Genomic DNA, 22,777 nt, shown 5'->3' with positions numbered 1-22,777 from the left:
CTGGATAAATTTCACTGGAAGTTGCTTGTAGGAACCGCAAAAGCCTATTCCAGATGTTTTGTTCCTCGCTGTTTATTTAGTTTGGATTTTGCTAGCATAATCTCTAGGCGCAGCCAACAACAATTACACCATATGACGTATTACAAGCCTTCATGTTCCTCTTCTGAACTCATGCAGCATATCATTTTCTTCAAATCGAAAAGCATAACAAGCATTTAGAAAATTTGTTTACAGACTTGTCTCGTATTGACTTTGAATAGCCAGCCTCCAGAATTTATTCCGACCTAAACCCCAAATCTTTAAAGGCAAATCACATTTAACCAACATTATTTTATCACATGCTTTTTGTGAAACTCCAGATCCAAACGCACTTGATATGTTATTTTCCTTAACTAACTTGTTCTCTATTTTATTGGAAATGGCTTACCTCGTTGAAGAGGCACTTATATTGTTTGTCATTGATGTTAATTACTCCGTGACTTCCACTTTGATCCAAGACAAATCAAACAATAGAAAAAAGAAAATGATAAGTGGAAATCCTGCACATCGTTACCAAAATCATGTTGTCCTTATCGATACTTAGAACCCTGTGAAGAAATGCCATCACAAATATCATGCACGTCCATAAGGTCTTTTGATCCCGGGAATGCTGTACTTGTTCTGCTCCGCACTCACTGCCTTCTTTTATTTCAAAGCCCAAAAATGTAATTAGTTGCAGATAGCCGGCTTGTAGATGGTTCCAACAAATAGGACCAGGGATAATTTCACAACACTTCAACATCAGTGTCCCGGGGAGGCCCTGATTGGTACCTCTAAAATGGCAAATATCAAGAAGGCTAAACTTCATCCCAATTGTGATAGCGAACCACCACACCTAAATGACTCCTGGGTAGTAATTAATATTAAGCCTTTTGACATCCAACCGAGTACTATTGTCCATGGCTTCATCAGAATGTATTAGTCTGCAATCTCCTTATCGGTTGCTATAGTTTCTGCCCGACACAGAAGAAAATGCCATCTCTTCACATAAAATCCAGAAAAGGTGTTCTAGTTTATCATAGACATCCATGAAAAGTTTCATTACGGGAATTTAGGCCATCTTCCTACTCTCTGCAAATAAGTTGAAACAACAAACTATTCTGCAGTTTACCTCAATTGTTTCCACACATTCATGTGACAACCATGTTAGCAAGCCCCAGCTGTTTCTCTACAGGCAAATATTGTTTCAGAGAAACACAGGTATGGTGCATCACTTGCAACAAGAAATCAGCCATGTGATTCTCAGTCTCGTCAATAGGTTGTGAGCCAGGCACATAAACACCACGCTTTACATGTCTGGCCCAATCATGAATTCGTTCTGTTGATTTCCAAACATATGATGCTACAGAATCTGCAACTACACCCCACCCAGGGCCCAAGAGGAGAGATGAAAGAGTGGCAGGGAGGTCCGTCAAGACATTGTTCCTGTCAGCAACCAAAACAGGCATATATTTGCAGCAGCTGCCACTTAACAGACCAAGAAACCGCAGAGCCTGCATAAAAAGAGACCATAAAGTAGCAGTTGACACGGAAAAACTAAAGATTGGGATAAGAATTATAGTGGATAGAAATAGGAACTACGACAACTAGTTTTGCGTTTCTAAGAAAAGATTAGCACTTTTTGACGCCCGTTTTTTAGCCAAGGGAACTATAATGCAGCAAGTTTTCAAAAGAATTTTGGATTTGTATCTAATCAAGTTATACATGCAAATGCCCACAGTCAGCCACATCTGCTGTTTTTGATCGAGTCCAGTAGTCCACTTATGGACTGCGGATCTGACGGATTCCAAAGCAACACATTACCCAAAGAATGGATTTTCTGGGTTGACTGTGCAATCCGAGTCCTTATTACAGCCAGCCAAGCAGAGTCGACCTTGATTAGTTTTGATCTTAAATAAAAACAGGAACCTAAAGATGATTGCCACATCAAGGACAATAAAGTTTACAACCTACATGAGCAAAACTCACATAGTATCCAGATAAAGTAGCAGAAAGGAAAGACCGAGAAACCACAATAATCGCCTTAAACTGAACCACCAAAGTTCCAGAGAAAAATCCAATATGTACTTCCATATGACTGACAAAACAATATATGCAGATTCACATTTTTTTGCATCTGTAAGGTGCATATTTAATAATGAATTGAAGTTGCATATGTTTCAATGTTGATTAAATGAAATCCAGGTTCAATCATGTGCAAATTTGCATATCTACTGTTACATGAAATATGGGAAACTAACTTCCAAAGAATATAGTATGACAGACTAGATTTTCGAACAATGAAAATCCTTGGTTCATAGTTCATACAGTTGAATGGCGAGTTATCATGAAGAATATTGTATGACTAGATTATTAATGAATATTGAAAGTCTATAGTTCATACCGTTGAAGGGTAACTGGTCACACAGAGAATTTCCGCTGTGTCAACAAGCCATTGTTTTCGAGTACTTTCATCACTTTTTTGCAAAGTTACAGCAGCTTCTACCAGGATGTTCCAGATAACTGCAGGTTGAGACATTGGGTATTCTGTTAGTGTGGATGAAGGAGTCTCAATGTCATTAACTTAAAAATCTCTTGGTATGGCTCAGGAGATTTAAACGTCATTCACTACATATTTCAGAGGCTAACCTTCTGAATTTGTGTCCAACATATATGCTTTCAACTTTGCAAGTTCCAACAGCGGGATGGAGCCAATTCGAACCAGTGCGGCTTTAACTTGAACCTTTTTTAAAGGTTTGGCAATTTGGTCATTTTCCTTTTTGAAATCGGTATCTGAAACCTGAACAACAATATAAAACAAGCTACTCAGTTATTCCGATTGACATCATGGGCATTTCCATGATTGGAAAGGCAATCCTCTCTAACAACTTCAAGGGCATTCAACATGATATTAACTCGACAGAAACAACCTTTCATTGGTACCATTCTGTCACTCTACAAGTGAATTTCAGTACTTAAAAAGGTTTACACATGTTTGATATTATATCAGGTCACTTTGCAACTCAGTTGAACGTTTGCAGCTGAGAGAGATATTTATGAGTAATGAATAAAATAATAAGCGTATTTTGCAATGGAGGCCAGGTGCACGGTTGAAAACTTTACATCAAGTGAGTTAGTTCCCTAACCATGGACATATTAACACAATCTACCAGTCTCATGTACCTACTTTGACTGCATGAGTTTAAGATGAGTTAAAAAAATGGGCTCTGCGTATGTTCTCAAAATGACCCTAAAAAAAGTGATGGCATCAAATTATTACTTTATGAAAGGGTGTCTGTTGGAAGAATTTCTCGGTTTAGGAAATGTATTATTTTAGGGCATTCCAAAAAAGAAGCACTAGTCATAAATCTGGGACACAGGATGTAAGGGTCCAACAAATTCCACAGAAGACGCAATCATAGAATTTCAGAAGGCAGATGGAGTCAGAATGAGTTACTTGCCCATAGCTACCTTGACTTCCACACTCTAAGGTGGTAAGCTTTTATGTAATTTGAGAGCTTGAACATGCAAAACCCAGTTGAAACAAAATATTACCAGCAGAAGATCTGATAGCCAGCCTTGCCGAGCCTTCCCAAGACATCCAATTGCTTCAGTCCATTCCAATTTGGAAATCTTCTGATATGATTCAAGAGTAACACCTGAATGAGACCATGGCAACATTCTAAACAGAACTTCCATGCAATGTTCCAAATGATATGCATAATATTGTGTCTCGAGTGCAGAATCATTCAAACATATCCGCAGACCCTTCCAGCATGAAACTCGTAAGGACATTTTTTCTTCTTGGTTGTATTGATCAGAAGAAACAGACCACTGTAAGAAGTCAGCCACATCATCAAAAAGCTTCACAACTCTAGAATTGGAGAATATCTTCAACAGGTCTGCCAGGTGCAAGAGCATTAATGATTGCAGATTTGACTCGAGTGACTTGAGCCTTGCTAGATCAGATAGTTCATCAAGGAAGCCAATAAGTGAATCAAATTGGTTTGCATGAGATAACAAGAATAGAAGACAATCCTCCCTCAGACTTCCTCTTCTGGGGGCTATACTTTGGGAAGGCATCTCAGCAACTTGACCACTATACTTCATGCATCGTCTGATGACTGCTTCCCAATCAAACGATGGCAATCTTGGAGCGTGTGACAGGCATCGCAAAGCAAAAGCAGTTGTTTTGATGTTTATACTGGTACCAAGCTGAAATTATAAAAAAGAAAAGGTTCGCTGATCAGAATTTTAGCTTAGCTGTACCAAAAGGAGTTGGGATTTTAGCCACAGTGGGACAATACATATTTGCTACAGAGTACAACACTGTCAAACAAAGTCGGATGATCTCAAGATAGCAACATAAACTTGCAAGGATGCTATGAAAACCTGATTTTAACTTTAAGAGCAAAATGCGATTTTGAATCTATAACCTTTTAGAATCAAACGAAGCAGGGTTACCTCAGAATAATTCATCTGCACGAGCCACACACAGAGTTTCATGACAATACTGTCTTCAGCGAATCCCTGAGGAACTGACTTACGGACACCAGAGTCATTATGTACAGCATCCTCCTCATTTCTGTGTCCTATAGAGAAGACAAAATGCCTGAGAAATGAAACTGCCCAAGCTGCATACTGCTGTAACTGAGGATCTTCAGAGTTTTGTGCCACAAGGAATATGTCTTGAATCAGTGACGTTGCTTCGGCCTCCAGATCATGATTAGAAAGTAGAGGACCCAAAACATGAGAGAGTTCCTGCCGAGAAATATGTATATCAACCCACTGACAAATAAAAATGTAAGTAAACTTATTCTTTTTCCCTCCTCTATAAATTCCACCTTTTGCCTATTTCAGGTTTGCTCATCTTCTAAACAGTAAACTGCTTATTTATTCTGTTGACAAACTATCAAAGTATCTTTGAATTGAAACCCAAGAATTTTCTTTCATTGCATTAGCACACAACAAAACTTTTCCTTTTCACATCAAGCATCAAATACAATAAAAAAAACACATTTTCATTTCATTTATGTTCTTACTCCTCAGTTTATTCCAGTTATATCATCAAAACTTACATTTCTGCATTCTTTATTATAGTTGGGAAGAGGAAAGGATAATGCCTTTTTGTAAGAGAGGATACAAGCACCAAAAGTGACTGCGACTAACAACCTTTTGATTGACTGTACTGGCCTTGGCGGGTAAAGGTAAGTGTCCTATCAGTGTCCCTGCACCAGCCCCCATCACATTTATAACACCAAGCATTCCTCCTAGATGTGTAAATGGTGGGTTAGGACTTGAGTAAGTTCTTCTAAATAATGCCAGCAAACCTCTAACATAATTGACTTCTAGAGAATGCAACCCCGCATTGAAAACAATAGGAAGGAGGCTGCCGGATGCAGCACAAGACGCCATCAACAAGCTGCAGTGGAAGGTATCAGATGGTCCAACAGACAACAGTCCAGAGATGAGATCCATGAAGATGCTCACAAGATGGGCTAACTCAAGATCATCAATCAGTTCAACCTTAATGCAGAAAGATGTTATGGTTGGTAGCGCAAGGCATGCTCCCAGAGACAACATTTGAAAACATGTTTCGCCTGCAACAGACTTTGAGAACAAAATATTTGCAGTAGGAATCCACGAAACAATGAGGGCTTTTAAATAAAGAACTGCATCACGAGCGCCAGCTCTGTATATTGCCCCAAGTGAATTCCCTAAACCGATGATAGGTCCAGCAACACTCCATGCATCCTCCTCTAGATAACTACTATCCTCCCTCAGAATTTCAACTTCAGATGAGGAGCAATCATCCGTTCCTAGTGGAAAATATATGGCCAGCTTTTCCAGAATACTAGATGAAGATCCGGTGAACTGATATATCATCTGGACTAAGGTCCTCAGGATTTTTCTTAACAGTTCAGTTTCCTGCATCCAGTATGTTTCTTTTTCAAATTTAGTATCAGCTCCAGAATCAACTCTGGTTAGAAGATCTTGACATGAAAAACCCAATCCAATTCCACAAGCTCCTCTGACAAGGGTGCTCTTGCTAATAGATGCAACCTGTAAAAGAACAAACTCAACATAATTGTAGCAAATATCAAGTGAACACAGCTAAGCAAGCTATAATACAACTAGGATAAGATTTCACAATTCATGTCTCAACAAGTAATACACTAACTTTAAAATATAAATCCATATACAAGGCAAGTAATAGAGACACAATTTTAAGTAATCATTCCAATTCATGCATCAAGTATATCGCAACCCCACTCCCACTCCAAAAAGCAGATTAAATGGTTCAGCCAAGTACACAAACAAATAAGAGACCTAGAAAACCTTTTCATAGGAAAAGGTTTCAACTCTCAAGACATGTTCTAGCGGACCCAAAAGCCTCCAAATAGCAAGAAATATAAATATTGCAAGAGCATAAATGGTGGGAGACAACCATACATATTTGTCATAAGTCAGAACACTTGCAGTAACTGAGCCCTTAATTTGTTTAATATCTGAAAATAATTGCAATAACAAACCCCTACCTCAAGGAGTCCATTTATATTCTTGAACTTCTGCTTGTGATCCGTCACATGCAGGCAACTTGAGATTAACCCAAGAGAAATCGCTGCCGACCACTGGCGATATTCATGCTCGTATTGAGACAACCAATTTAGCAAGAAATTTGAAGCCACTGACTTGATCGTATGTGAAGATGCAGGCAGTACCTACACTAGGGAATATCATCGAGCAATCCATAAAAGATACTTTACAAAGAAAAAAGATACCCATAACTTTCACTCACTTTTAATTCGAAACTTGTTCCCATTGAAATCTAATATGACAATGGCTAGTTACTTTTTGGGTATAGCTCAAAGAACATGTATGAGGGATAATAAGTTTAGCCGCTAGTTTGATTAATTAGCCCAGAAAATTATGTGTCACACTCTATAATTTCTCTTACAAATTCTATTTGCTTCTACCACTAGTTTTATTATGGTTTTGAGCCAAATGGATGGACGATATGAATGCTCCAGGACCAAATATGCATGTCATGAGCAATGCAGCACCAGCAAACAACAGAGGAGATCTTAAAATGTTTCTGATTGTGTATATACTCTGGGATTTAGTTTCCTGATTATGGTACACAAAATGAGTGGATATCGACATGTTAGAAGAAAGCATCAAATATTCCCTTCAGATGGTCAAAAGCATTCGTCCAGTTGATTACCAGACAAAAGGCCCCAAGTGCTAGAGCGACATTCTCTGCAGCTCGGGGCACTGCTGCTTCTGCTAACCTTGTTAAAGTCTGCAAGATTACATGCAACTCCATAAGCAAAATCTTTCAAACAACAACATGACTAAAGCATACACAAACACAAAAAAACAGAAGTCTACTGAACCTTCAGAATATCATTAGCAGCCTTCGAAGTTTTGTCTAACAAAGCACGATCCGCCTTTGCCTCATCTACCATGGTGCAAGACCTCAACCATCTTTGCATGAAAGGTTTCCATGATTGCACAGATAGAAGGGCAAGCAAACTATTTCTTGATAGCTGAAGAGAGGCACATATTTCCACAACTGTATCCTCATATTTAGCATGCACGTCCTGTAAACCCTGCAAAATGATGATAAAACCTCAACCCCAGCAAATGATTTGACCAAACACAGAAAATAGTTCTCTCACTTTTGACAGTCCTTGGTTCTTGATATCTTTTTGAGTAGGAAGGCAGAGTAAAGCTGCTCCAGGTAATTCTTTAATCCTGGTACTTCCTGCAAAGGAAATGTTCATACCACCGAGGACTGAAATTAAAGAATGTGGCCAACCGGCCATCTAGCTACGAATAAAAAATTTGTGATGATACATTGCCTATCTATTTTCATGATTACAGTAAATAATGGAATGATTCATGGTTCTATCAGCTTTTCAATGAAAACTAACCCCCTTGTTTCATGATTACAGTATATAATGAACTAATCGTGGTGCTACCAGTTTTGTCAAAAGCTTATAATTTATTACAAACTAAGGTTCTCTTTGGCTTAACACCTTTCTTTCAGTATAAGCCAAAGTCATAATCCTTGGGAATCAAAAGGTGTTGTCCCAAAAGTTTATGAAGAACACTGCAAATCCTATGAGTAACCACTAAATGTGCACGCAAGTAAAGGATTTCATCTAAAAAGTTAATATGTCAAGCAATTACTAGGAAAAATAAACACACCACTTTCTGTTAATTACTCGTACTAGGACTTATAGGACCAGCTGGTTTGCACCTGAACTAAAAATAACCTCGGGGACAACATCTAACAACTTGAAAATCTTGCTTCCAGATGCAGAGACCCTTTTCTGCTTTACAAATCTGCGCCTTGTACTGCAAAAACAATCAAGGATCATCAATGTGACATTTTGCAGTAGTTCATTCAAAGTAACATATAGATGAGAAAAGTAATCCTTCTTAACATGTGTTCATAATTCATAATTCTGATTTCAAATTCTTCCAATGCTGTCAGTAAATCAGGGTTAGCCTCAGAAATCAGAAATTCCATGTTCCTGGTGCTGAAATCTGGAATGCTTCTCTTAATATGCACCACCTGAGAAAAAGTGAAATGAGAAAAACCATTCAAACAGTGAAGAAAACAGAATGGCAGAGAAGGATATCATAATGCAGAAAAGAATTTTAATGAAGTCATAAGAAAGTGGTGACTTATATTAACATGGTTGGCTCTAAACTAAGTTATATCTCCAAGGTCCCTCCAATACCTGATTCACTATCACATATTTTTGGCAAGGTCAAATACAAATATACAGAATAAAACACCCGAAGAAGCAATAAAGGCATCGAAAAATACCAACCTCATATTGCCTTAAAGCTGTGAAGGCTGCTTCTCGAGCTCTCGTCCATAAAGAACTCTGAATAACTTCTCCTCTTGTTCCAATATCCCACAATATGTTCAAAACTTTTGTAGCAGCTTCTGGGTATGCTTCAGCATCCATTGCCCCCCATCTCAAAAGAAGAGACAGCCTAACGAGTGAAAATGGTCATAAAATGTCAATGGCACCACTGGAGAAAAGAGAATACTCTAAAGGAACACACCTTACATTAGTGAACTATAGAAGCAAAAGATAAAATCTCAAGGAAACAGCCTCTCTAAGAAGTCTTGACCACTCCATATTTGAAGACAATTAAATAATCGACCGATGACCAAAAAGCAGAGAAAAAGGAAGAATAGATGAAATTTCAAAAGTATAAGGCATCAATATAGAACCTTTAAGTTATCTAAGAAAAAATCCAGTCAGCTACACGGATCTCCTTCTAGTTATAAGTAAACCACCAAGGACCCTGAAGTGATTTTTGGGTTGCCTTTTTTTCTCTAAGTTCACCATTGATGAGAGTCTTATATCTTTTCCCAACTAGTTTTCGCCTCTGTTTCAAAATAAATCAGGGAGGAACAAATTAGATTAGCATATTTTTCAAGAATCCTACATCTATATAAGTTATTAAGTGAAAGACCCATAGAGTAACTAACTGTAGTTGTTATTGATTGATTAAAATACCCACAAATATATTAATATTTTTTCCACAAGACAACCATCTCTTTAATCAATTAATTATATCAACAATAATCTCTATTCATGCACATATCAAGTTAATTCATTTCATCTTTCTTCTCCTTAATTTAATGTAATTTAATAAATATAATAAAAATATTTAGGTTAGACACAAGCACTGATTGTGCTTTGGCAGCTAGTTTTTATATAGTGTGGAAAACAAATTAAAATAAACATATAAATGTCCAAGCATACATCACACATGAACATTGTAACCCGAGAAGACACAAGCCAGAACCCACTGCCAAGTAGGATCATTCTTGTTCCTATGAATCTTTAGTTCATTCTTCACCAGAACAATGAAAAAAACGTGGAAGGAAAACAATCCTTTGGAAAATAAAAATTGCTAAGTTCTGCTGAGCCAAGAATGAGCTGATGAATCAACGTATTAGGTACTGCATCAAAAACTTAAAAAGCATGACAAGAAAGCATTATTTTTTATGAAATACTAGTCTGTAATATGTACTACAGAAATATATACAGAAATGCAATGAAATAATTTGTCTAGAAAGTTCTATTATTGTCCTTTATAACTTGTTAGAAGTAACCCATTGCATTACATATAAAAAGGCATGAAATATATAGATTACCATAGAAAGTATTCATTATCTAACAGCATCATAGCTCATGCTCAATAATTCAACCCAATTGTAATTATTTGCATTTGGATGGATTTACATCTTAAAGATCATGTAGAAGTGCAAGGAAGGAGTAACAAAGAATAGCAAGTGAATAGATACCCATAAGCAACAATGGCATTTCCGAGGTAGTTCTGAATATGCTTTGCAATCACACCCCAGGCAGTATAAAAATCTGGATCAAGAGGACGACAAGACCAATCAATTTGATAACACCAAAAGAGACACAATGACAAACCAGTCTTCATATGACAAGAAAAGCATGTGTCACAATAGGAAATGGTCATCAACATGAATCTCTTGATTTGGCTTGATGAGACATTACTTTTAGCATAAGAACAATCCTCCCCAAATGCATGTCATTGTGAGAGAAAGCATCTTACTCTTTTGGAGACTACTTGTGGGTGATAAAATTGAGTTTTTGTTTATGCCAGCTGAAGGCCGAGTCCAGTTTTATGTAGGTTAACTTGAAGAATACTAAGTGGGTTGCCTTGAATTTAATTACACTTATACAGCCTTGAGAGGCAGTTGGCTCCCGTGTCGCTTGATTTAATCTTGCATGCGTTCATTTCATCCTCTGTGGATTAGTAGGTGTACAAGTAAGCTCTTTCGGGTTTCCCTATTAATTGGAGAAGAAAGGATATAGAAGGACTACTCCACCTTCAAACTACCATAAATGTTCATATGTTATGTACTGTACATTTACTTTACAGTATTTCATGTAATTATATTGCACATTAGGCATCTGCCAAATTCTCATCCCTGCAAAATCAGAATAATCTTTCAGCTAACAACACCAGCTACTGAAGTTACTTCTACTGCAAAGGCTTCCACCATGCAACACTTAGTTCTTACTAAGGCAGCCAATGTTACCCGTAACCAAGCTGACACAGTAAAAACTTATGTAAACACTTATCTTGTAGAACAGTTTTGAAAAATCAACTGCTGATTAAAGAGAAATCTGTTCGATTAAATGAAAGTTTTAAAAGGTCAATTCTGCCTTCTCAAGCATACTGTGTTAATCGGGGACCAATGGCATATAACCAGTCCACATATATGAAGGATATTAGTTATAAAAAATTAACCACATATTAGTGTATTAAAAGAAAAAACCAAAACCAAAACTAATCTACATATTAATATTAGTTTTGCAACTTGTTTAAGTAGCTAACCAGCAATTTTGTTTTTGTGAGGAATGGAAAACTGAAGTTACATTCAAATCGTTCCTACATAAGTAGCTCAAAGTTAAAGTACTTTAAACATAAAACTCAGATTACCAATCACATCAGCTTCACAAAGATGGGCAAGGCTTTGTAACCCAAGGGACTTAACCAAAGGATCATGGTTTTCTATGCAAGCCTGATAATTCAATAGAGTAATTAGAGACAGTCACGATGCAATCATAAGAAATCTAAACAAAATTAATAGAGCATACCGCAACAGACAAAATAATGTCCACACCCCTATCTGGATTTCTTTTGCAAACATCTCGAATCGAAACTGCAATACTGATACAGATATCTCTTTCAGCATCATATTGTACTATTCCACTTGGGTGCAACATTCCCTAAAACCCACAAGGAAATCATTAAGCAAGCTATTGAAAAACAAAATAAAAAAAAAGAAAAACATTTTCTTTTTGCCTTACAACTAGTTGCTTTCCTCTTTTATCCTTTTCGGATGTATAGAAATGACAGGATTAATCCAGCAATGTTAACATTGCAGTTTTCAAGAAAATCAACACTAGGTTAATGACCAAGCAATATAAACACCCCATGTGCTATATGAATAGACGACATAACAAATTCATGCCTGCAAACTCCCAAAGACACGATCATTGATCTCCCAGGTCTTACATATCAAGCGGATGGCAGTAGCTTTTACAGCACTGAAAGACGAACCAATAAAACAGAAGAAGGATAAATAGATGAAACAAGCATAAACATAGTATACTGTAAAAGAACATTTGTTTCTTTATTTTACTCCAACTTTCAGAATAAGAATTAAGGAAACAAGGAGCTCCAAAAGAAGGTACAGGAGAAATGAATCTTGTCCCTGGTACTTGTAATCTCTCAAAATCCATAATCTCAGCAGTCAGCATTCCGGAGATGCTTTTTGTGAACATTATACTGCTTCCTAACCAAAGAATTGAATATTGAAATTTCATATTGTGCAGTGTGGATATGGATCTCTTCACTCATGTTCTTTCATTAAATCTGTCCCGGGTTACCGTCCTGAGTAAACCCAAATTTGGTAATTCTCAGCCTAGTTTACCTTAACCTTCACCACTCCAATACCAGCTTTGTTTTTCTAACAACCAAATAATTCCTCATCGCGAATACCTCTACCTCTAAAACTGGTAAAACCATGCCATGTTCTTCTCTCTCATTTGTCGGCCTCTTTCATATGGAACTTTGCATTATAGGTCAGCCTAAACCATGAAAAGCATTGGAAAAATGTGGAACTACAAATAAACTCCAACACATGCAGTAAGCCACCGCTGCCGTGGAAAAGCTGGAATTTTGGAGATTGGAGAGTCACCATGTACTGTCACCCACACTCTCACATTCAATACCATCATGTGTTGTGCAGTCAATGTATACAGTGAAAAAGGACACATATACATTAATAACTGCAGATGACATACGGATTTACATCCTTTTGAAGCATTGGCATAAGAATCTGAAGTGCCAGTGGTATCATTGCAGGATGTGAAGCAACTGATGGAAGCAAACCCAAGAGTTTAAGCTGCATATAGGAAATAACAATAAAATTTCTCTTTAAATGAATGGAGGGTCAAACATTTCTTAGCACAAACATACACAACCAGATAACCGAAAGAAAGAGTGCGTGGTGTATGAATTTCAGGTCCGAGGCAATATCTAACATCTCACCTGCATATCATGAAAATCATTATCTTTTTCTTTAGTTGATAATATATGATTGTAGAAGAGAATCATAAGCAGCAAAGGAACACCAAGCTTAGGTTCAACATTACTGCCAATAGCCAACAGATCGATTGCAGAGTTTCCCATTTGATGCAAGAAGAAGACACTAGCAACTGCACAAAGTATTACAGGCATCTCTGCAAGGACAAAGAGTATAGAGGATATGAAATTCCAGAATGACTTCATATTGGATTTGAGTCTATTATAAGAACTCAATCCAATACCCGATTTGTATGCTTAGGGTTGCATTTTAAGGCCATCTGTTTTCTAGGATAAGGACATATAGTTAGAGATATATTACAAATAACCCCTTGATTTACAGAAAACTATAAACCATCAACCCCAAAAAAAAAAAATATAAACATATGAGCACACTCAGCCTTAGGAGATAATGTTCATTTAATAAACCGATAATTTGACCATTTCCTTTAATTTTTTAAATCAAGGCAAAATGGTCAATTCTTCCATTTGGGCTTTTTAACAGAGAACACTTAAAGGAAAAGTCTTTGTAATCATGAAAGTGGAAGATGATAACTTCGCAATTCAGTTTATTCAGAAGGGATGCAAGCTTAAATAAGCATAAAATGCCTTTACCTGTAAGAAATATTTCTTCTGACTGAGAGATGGTTGATCTGGATTTCTGCTTTCCAATAATTCCTAAATAATACTCCCTTACAGAGGAAGCCCAAGCTTTTAGTTGACAATGCTCTTCAGTCCCATAGACACCACCATCAGAAAAAAGATTGACATAAACCAAACCATGCAACGACAATTGATCCTGCAAAAAAGACAGTAATTGTTTTAAGGCCTGAAAAAGATGCTGCAATGGAAGAATTATTTTAAGTCAATCTCCCAATAACTAGTATTAAATTTATAAGGGAACTAAATAAGAAGAGAAGCAAGCAACCCGTATTCAGGACATTGCATATACCACAGCATATATTCCAATTGACATTAATTTAAATCAAAGGGATAGAGAACATAAGATAAGAAAATCATTTTTTAGATTAAAGTTGTCAAAATCTTGGTCAGAGTAATAAATGTAATGATAAACTCTTACTTTTAAAATATTACTACATTATACTTTAAATCAAAATGACACTTGCAACATGATCGAGTAAATGAAGACTTTCACCATAGGGCGCTCATGTTTATCTCCATTCATAATAATCTGAATCTTTTATTACTCAAAAGATTTCTTAGAAACAAACAATGTATTGATTTTCTGGCCTAATTAATGGTAAGGTGACAGGTTAGTCAGCCAACACAGAGCCCTTAAAGCACTATCTTTGGTGTGGAAGACAATTGTTATACCTCAAACCAAAGATTCCTTAAAAACCTAAACGTGATGCTTCCAGGAGCAGTGACTGAAAGATGCTTTCCATCTGTAACTCGTGTTCCCTTTGGTGCAATTTTTAAATCAGCAGCAATCTTTCCCAGAATAGAAAGTAAATCAGTGGCAGTTTGTTTGACAAATCTGGATGGAGAGGAAACAAGTGCAAGAACAGGGAAAATAAACAAAAGCTCTTCACTCAATTGACTTGGAAAAGCACCAATTCCATGTTCTGCAAAAGCAAGCAAATTATGATATTGAGAAAACATAATATACATTAATCAAGAAAAAGAAAAGAATACAAAGTACCAAGGCATTCATCATAGAAGCATGCAAGTACCAAAAATATCCCACACAACATACTCATGAAACCGACATCTTCCTAGATGATGGGAGCTTATCAACAAATTGCAACGAGACTGTAACTCATCTAGGAATAATTGACTAAGACAGAGCAAAGAAAAAAAAAATGATGCAGCAGTAATTGGTAAGGACGTAACCAGAAAGGACCGCAAATGTGGTGGCCTATGATTATCAAGCGTTTGGTTGTTTGGCGTTTCATTTTCAAGTGTACTTTTTCTACATCAGAAGCAAAACGTGATCAGAGTTTGAATTGCAGAAGATAACTGTACCGTCTTCATTCTTCCATCTTAAGAGAAACAAAACCAGTTTCAATATAGAATACTGTTCATGTTCTAGCTCCGACTGGACGAGAATTGGGAACAAGGATAACATTAGTGACGAAAGTTCAGTCACGTAATTAAGGCCAAGCTCTTTCTGGATGGCCAATAAGTGCCTTGTTACATCTAAAATTTTCTCAACCCCACCCGAGCACTTGGCAAAATCCCTATGTTGCAATAAAACTGCCTCCAGCAGTGCCAAGCCACATAACTGAGCTTCATGAACAAGCTGATTACAAAATCAAATTGAGTAAAAAAGGAAGCATAATTAGTTCAGAAATTAAACGTAGGAGAACCGGAGATTGGCATCAAAAGAAATTTGACATTTTGTATAACTAACTTACAGATCCCATCCCAACCAAAAGCCTCAGAACCACCAGATATGCATCCACCAAGCACTCAAAGATATAAGAAACATTTGTAACCTCCTACAAAATGGATATAGCAGCAAGGAAGAACTTCAGAACCTCTAAGGATAATCGAACCAAGTTCATAAAGAACCTTTCCAAAGCCATGTTGCTTACTCCATTTTGAAACCAAGAAAAGACAAATCAAAATTGCACTATCTCAAGCAACATTTAAGCTTACCTCGGCATTATTACTTGGGAAATATTTGAAACGACGTGTAAACAGTTTAATAATGGGAACAGCCTCCAGAGGAAACGAACAGCAGAATGCTGCCATTGTGGACATCAAATTCCTCACAAATGCGAAACTGGAACTTGAAGTAGGAACTTTAACAATGCAATAATTCAAGAAAGGGCCCAAGAAATCACAGACAGCCTCCATCCCTAGATGTTTACACTTCGTCATAAATATAATTACTTGTTTCACAAGCTCGCCTTGAACTTCAATACCGCAAGAAAGTATCTGCCACTCCAAGATAAAAGCATCACATTTTTATCAAGTAAACTAAATCTTAGCTAAAAATTCTCAGGGTTTCAGATAAGTATAAGAGGATATAGATTGACTGCAAACTGTGCAGCATCATGGGTGCGATGGCTATAATACAAAAAACAAAAAGACTTGCCTGTACAATAGAAACCCAGGACAACTGGTTTTACATGTATTTCATTCTTAACTCAAAAGCTATCTTCCAATATAATGGAAAATCATGAAAACAAAAGGAAATCTAATAATTAAAATTGGTAATGTCTAGGTTGCATTAACTTTTTCTTTCATTTTTTTTCTTTAGGGTTGATTACATGGACATCCTTCGAGAGTCACGTTTCTTTCATGTTTTTCTTTATGGTTGATTACATGAACCTCCTTCGGGAGTTACTGTAATCACGAAATATATTCATCTGCCATTTGAAATTATCAAAATGTTTCAAGCTACAGTGTCCACATTCTTCCACTAGAAGTTCCCAAAAACATCAGGTCCCCCTAATCTTAACAAATAGGTAATCATAAGGACATGGATGATAGAGATGTTCTTTCGGAACCATGGGAATATATGAGGATTCCATTAACGTTCTCTGTCTTGTTGTTCCATTGTTAAATTACTCTAAGAGTAAATTTGTTTTTATAATGGCTAGCAGAATTGATTCACGCATGAAAAAAAAAAAAGGGCATTGCTTACTTCAAAGTAAATGAGGTTCCCTTTATATCAATATGTTTACAATTTGGAATAGTATTTAAAGAGCTAATATTACAAAATTTAGAGCCAATAAATTGTAACGTAGGTATATAATACAAATAATATTACCTTACAATTGAATCTCTTGCGAATTCCAGTTCATTACAAAAACAACATCCAAATATATTAAATTGACAAAGGAAATGATTAAATTGAAAAAAATAACATCATCATGTTTTGTCCTAAACCCGGAATCATATGGCAGGTAACTGTTAAGGGCTTAGTAGTGTTCTTATCATTTATAATGGTCAAATGGAAATAAATATATATAATACTTATATAAATATGTATATATATAATCAATAACAATACAGATTTTTGGAGAAGGTAATTATAATCAATCATTTCCTTTCAAACTGAACAGAATCAATGAAGATAGCCCAATATCATGATACGAAATGAACTAACGTGTAAATGAAAAGAAAAAGGCACCGGAGTATGGGTACAAAAAATACCCTTACCTTGACGAATGGGTGATTATCCGACGAGTTAAACCGGAATGAATATGGCTTTTCTTCGAAACCAAGTCTAGTGAGTAACCCAATCGCTTTGATGAAAACACCGGCGAATTGCGGACTAGAGGACTCCTCGAGAGCGGACTGAAGTTCCAGCAACCCAGTTGAGATATCCAATTTCGAGTCCTTAACGAGGCGGCAGAGTTCCCGGGTTGACTGATCGACAACGGCGGGGGAGGTGGATCGGAGACAGAGGCTGACAGCATCCCGACCGTGATTGGAGGGTGGGATGGAACGGAACTTGTCGAAGATAGAGATAACGGCTAGTTTCTGGAGTGAAGGTTGGGGTATTCGGATTTTCTCGAGGAGTGGAGCGTAGGAATCCATTCCGAGTTGAAGGAGGAAAGAGGAACAAACCACCACTTCAGGGTTGGTTAAATACTTTACCTAGGGTCCACCAGTACTCGGTGATTTTAAGATATTTTAATTTCGGACAAGCGATGCTTGACGAAATTTAGGGCAATTGGAGGAGCGCTACCGCAGGGGCGAAAAAAACACTAAGTTGGATTGTACATCCAATGCAGGGAGTGTTTCAGTCGGAATATTTTGTAAGATGTTATAAATTGTTTCGTTTTGAATCAAAAATTTTAAAAATAAAATATTGAAAGTTTATAATTTTTTTTTAAGAAAAATACGGTAAATAATTACTAATTTATTTATCAGATCTCAACAAATTTCTTATATCATATACTAACTCTTATATTTTTAATTTAAAATATATTCCAACATCTTATAAAATTTAATTATAAAAATAAGAGCTGAGCTTTTATATAAGTTTAGGCAAATATTCTCTCTCTTAATCCAGACGAATTATGGAAGGATTGATCAAGTTTTGCGACAATTGAGTACTAGAAAATATTACTTGGACGATGGGATATAAGTTATGATAATCTTTCCCATTTCCGGCAGAGGTATTAGATATCTGCATTGTCAATTACACGTCAAATAAACAACGATGCTGTGGTTGTTCAGTAGTTTGTAATATCTCTGGTCTTTTCCTGAAATGTGATACAAATGGGGCAATCAATGAGATACAATTAACTATAGTAGGCCTTCCTATCCTCTACTTGTAGTGTCTGTAGAAGAAATGGGGGGGTCTTGACCACCATCAAGTATAGCGGAGAATACCAAGGAGGACAGCCACATCCACCTATTTTCATTGATTTCCAGCAAGTGATTTACAAATATTCTCTCATGGACCATCCATCACATTCTACACAAACCCAACAAAAATTTAAAACTCCCCACACCAGCACCAGCACCAGCACTCACACACACACACATACAAAACTAGAGATACAAAATAAATAACAATTCTGCGTCATTATTGATATGTTTCCCGGCCACGGATGCATGCAGCTTCACCCATATTCTTCAAGTCCGTGCAGTCCCTTCTCGCCCTCCTTCCTTGGCTGTGCTCTTAATCGCTTCGCCCGCTTGCTTCGTCTTCTCTCCCACATACAAAGTCCCCTCCTGCACGCCTCGCTTCGCGTACTCCAACGGCCCCTGCCCCGTCGCCCGTCTGAATGAATTCAGAACCCAAGAAAGCGACGAAAGCCCCGTCAGCCCAAAAGCCCCGGACGTCAAAAACGCCGTGACCGCGCCGGCTATCAGTATGGCTGCGGGAACCAGAACAGGGCTGAAGATCACGAAGACTGGGGTGGCGACTGCAAGTCCGATGAGGGTCCCGACGAGCGTGATCCCAGCTAGGCAAAGAAGCGTGCCGCTGATGGGAAGGAGGGTGATTATGGCGAGAATCTGGGTGGTGGAGGGGCCCTTTTGAGGGAGGAGAGACTTGACGCCACCTTCATAGCGGTGCGGATGTTGAGGGTGGACTTGAATTTGGTGGGGGTGTGGACGGTCGCGGTCCGCCATGGGGGAAGAGATTTGAAATGGAGATGAGGATGATAAAAAAGTGAAGTGATATGGGTGAAAGAGGGGTGAGGTGGAGGTATAAAAAGAGAGGGAGAAGTGCAACGTGTTGGAGTGCATGTGTGAGGTAAAGAGGAGAGTGCTTGCATGAGATACAAGTTTCATATTTGTTTTGCCACATTTTTTGCTTTGTTTTTTCATCAGCTTTCCTCCTGTGGGCGGTATTTGCATCGGTTTTTGTTTGTGTTTGCGCAATAGAATGGGCTCAAGTATGCGGCGTTTCCGGCCCACTGATTACTAAGAAACTTTTACGTCCTGTTTTCGGTCCATTTTAATTATGATCTGCTATCTGGAATGGGCTATTATATATACGTGCACTTTAGGCCCATTCTGCTGTCAAGTCATGCTTTTCTTGTTACCAATGAATGTTGTATTTCATTTTTCTCAATACAAATTTCTTCAAATTATTTACAACTGGATAGATAGGTTTCAGGGATTGATACTGATTTGGAATAAAAATATTTTTAAAATTAACCATCATTCTAATAAATATTTTCTCATCACAATTCATTGTAATAAGATATTTCGTTAATTAAATAAAATATATTTATAATTATAATAAATTTTTTAAAAAATTTTCATGATAAAATTTAGTCATAAAATTTATTTTAAAAAAGAAAAGAAAGATAATTAGGTTGATGTCAGGCTTTTTTTAGGCTTTCAAATCAATCAATCGCAGGTAATTGAGATTGCTAAATTTTGGTTAAACGTTGGAGTTGGGGGGGGGGGCCTGGAGGGGAGGACTGGACTTGGGGATTCCTGGGCGGTTGGGAGGGCCCGTTCCATTCAGAATGACTGACGCGACTCTTTTACTTTCAATCCCACAAATCTCATCAAATGTTTTTTTCAAATGAATGTAAATCAGCAAAAAGCATTGTTATATTATTTAATTTGATAGCACGCGTGAATTACTTTATACCAAATGGACAATATATTTTGATGTTGAAAGTGTTTTTCTAATAATTTATTTCCTACATCAAATTAAGTTCCCTCCACCACCCTACTACCCTAAACCCTAGGGGGACCGGGACCGGGACCGGGACCGGGACCCCGCCTAATTACTTCACATCCATATGTTTTTTCCAGTACCAAACAATTTCATTCTAAATGCGCTTTTCTTGTAGCCCAGTGGGGACGACCAGGGTTAATTCTTGTGCTATTCATAAACTAACATAAATCGCTATTTTGTTTTTTAGATGGTGAAGGTGTATAAATAATCAAAGACTCAGTACTCATCGTAAATTTAATTAATGATGTTATGAAAAAAAATTTAAAATTATGAATTTGAATTCCAACGAACGTGTGTCTGTTATGATTTATTTTATTATTTTTTGTTACATTAATGCAATGATCGACACGATGATTGTTCAATTTATTGAAATATTCATGATAATAATGTAATTACTGCTTTTATAATTAAAAAAACAATTATGTAAATTTAAACGCACACCCACACGCATGCACATTAATTATTTTACAGTAGAATTAATTAATCAAATGCATGGGTAATTAAAATTTCTAATTTAAGAATTGAATTAATTAAAACTTATAAAAAGAAACATTTAATTTTGAATATAGATATAGTAATTAGGGGTGTGTGTGCATGGAATTAAGTGCTGTTGGTTCACGTTGGTTCACATGGGAGAAAAATCTTGTTTGGATTTTTTAACTGTTGCTAGACAATGACAATGACAATCATATTCATATCATATTATATAGGTAGGGGAGATATGTATGCTCCATCCGAATTTTTTTTTAGATACAGCAAATAAAATATTATTACAATATTCGATACGCAATGTAATAATATTTTTAAATCAATCAATAATTTCAGATGGAACAAACAAACGACATACACATACTACAATAAAAGTAAACTAACACGTACATCTGTATATACTCACGACCTGTGAATTGTGGGACCTCAATCTCATCATCCAGATAAGGAATCATTTATGATCGGAATTATTCGTGAAGCGTAAAAGAGATGATGGGCTATTTTTAATTAATACTTGTGTGGAAAAATGATGAAGATTTGTAAATTAAGTCAATTTATTCCAATATTGTTTTCGTCCTTCTTGACTACAAAGTAGAGAGAACAAAAACATGTTTGAAATTCTGATCCCCTAATCTGCGACCATAATTTTTGGTTTTCATTTACTCGTAGCTAGCTGGATATCTATATCTATGTAGGCTATATATGTTATTATATTTATAATTTCATAAATTTCATAATTAGATTAATCAAAAGATAGAAATACAGTTTGGTAACATTTTCGATTAATTAGAAATAGAAAACTACTTATTACATGTTATAATTCTCATTTTACGTAAAAATCATAAAAATATTAATGCAGTCTAACAAAACTAATATGAAGACTTAATGTAATTTTGACCATAATTAATTAAAATTTATCATAGTTTTAGCTGTGGGCAAAATATTTACTGTAATTTTTAGCTACAAGTAATGTTTGGATCTTACGTGTAGATTATAATAGCCGTTATGCAGACGTAATTATTTAATGTTCGGTATTATTTTTTTTAACCACATATAGTAATTAACTATTAATCTAAACTCATAATTGTTGTAATGTTTTTTTTTTTTTTTTTTGTAATAATACTCAGTGATCGTTGATATATGGGCAAAATCTTGTTTTGGTACCATTAAAAAAGGTTAGTTTTGTTTTTGGTACCACACATTTTGCAAGTTCGGGTTTTGGTACCATTAAACCAAAAAATGAACATTTTTTGTACCAACTTAACAGCAGAGCCCATGTGCACCTTAACGACCGTCAACCCCACAATTTTGGCGGGAAAAGTCACGTGAGGCTGAGAAAAAAGAGGAAAAAATGGTCTTCCAACATTCCTTTGTGTTTTGGTACCATTAAACCTAAAAATAAACTTTTTTGGTCCCATAAGTAATACAACACATTTCAAAAGAAAAGATAAAATCCATAAATATGAAGCAAAATATATTGGTTATAAGTACACGATTTGAGCTCATTAAACCTGATTTGACAAAACTCGCTTGACAAAAGAGATGCATTGCAATGCATAATTTTTCACTAATAACCTGCCAAAAGACTTCCACTTATACAAAAAATCTCTACTTTTTTGTCTACATCTTTCTCTTTCCTTTATCCTTAGGTTGTGCCTTCTGAGATGTCATTACACTGCGCAAATTTGATAAAGTGACATATTTTTTACCATCCTGTATAATGATATCTCCAATAGGACCTGTCATATTCAAGTTAAGGCTGATTAGATACGAAACAGAAATATGATAGCAAGATAAAATTTAATGTGGAATTGTTTACCTTGTGTGGGACGAGAAACAAAACCAGGAGGGTGTCCTACCATAGGTGGTGGTGCCCTAATGTTGACTCTTGCATGCATGAAACGTGGTGTTGGTACTAATACAGGGGCATTAATTTGATCTTGTCCCTGTAATATGAAACAACAACATTAACAT

General features: G+C 36.5%; 2 protein-coding genes across 2 annotated transcripts; both read right to left on the bottom strand.

Moving 5' to 3' along the window:
* Nucleotides 500–17,851, bottom strand: LOC105177101 (protein RST1). Its single transcript, XM_011100131.2, has 25 exons — nt 17,320–17,851; nt 15,808–16,089; nt 15,564–15,647; nt 15,172–15,448; nt 14,521–14,771; nt 13,801–13,984; nt 13,153–13,343; nt 12,906–13,006; nt 12,071–12,146; nt 11,694–11,825; nt 11,536–11,617; nt 10,361–10,433; nt 8,865–9,033; nt 8,472–8,602; nt 8,285–8,382; nt 7,701–7,786; nt 7,416–7,631; nt 7,244–7,321; nt 6,558–6,740; nt 5,191–6,081; nt 4,483–4,779; nt 3,574–4,233; nt 2,668–2,818; nt 2,423–2,541; nt 500–1,532 (listed from the first exon to the last, which is right to left on the bottom strand). The coding sequence occupies exons 1-25, from the start codon at nt 17,698–17,700 to the stop codon at nt 1,170–1,172; spliced, it is 5,556 nt and encodes a 1,851-aa protein (XP_011098433.1). The 5' UTR covers nt 17,701–17,851; the 3' UTR covers nt 500–1,169.
* LOC105177100 (oleosin 18.2 kDa-like) lies at nt 18,490–19,271 on the bottom strand. Its single transcript, NM_001305986.1, is given in 1 exon segment — nt 18,490–19,271. A coding segment is annotated over 1 exon segment (501 nt). The 5' UTR covers nt 19,249–19,271; the 3' UTR covers nt 18,490–18,747.

This window comes from Sesamum indicum, linkage group LG15, assembly GCF_000512975.1.
Source record: "Sesamum indicum cultivar Zhongzhi No. 13 linkage group LG15, S_indicum_v1.0, whole genome shotgun sequence".
In the NCBI taxonomy this organism is placed as follows: Eukaryota; Viridiplantae; Streptophyta; class Magnoliopsida; order Lamiales; family Pedaliaceae; genus Sesamum; species Sesamum indicum.
Note: the sequence above shows the minus strand (reverse complement) of the source record. Positions and strands in the feature narration are given on the sequence as shown.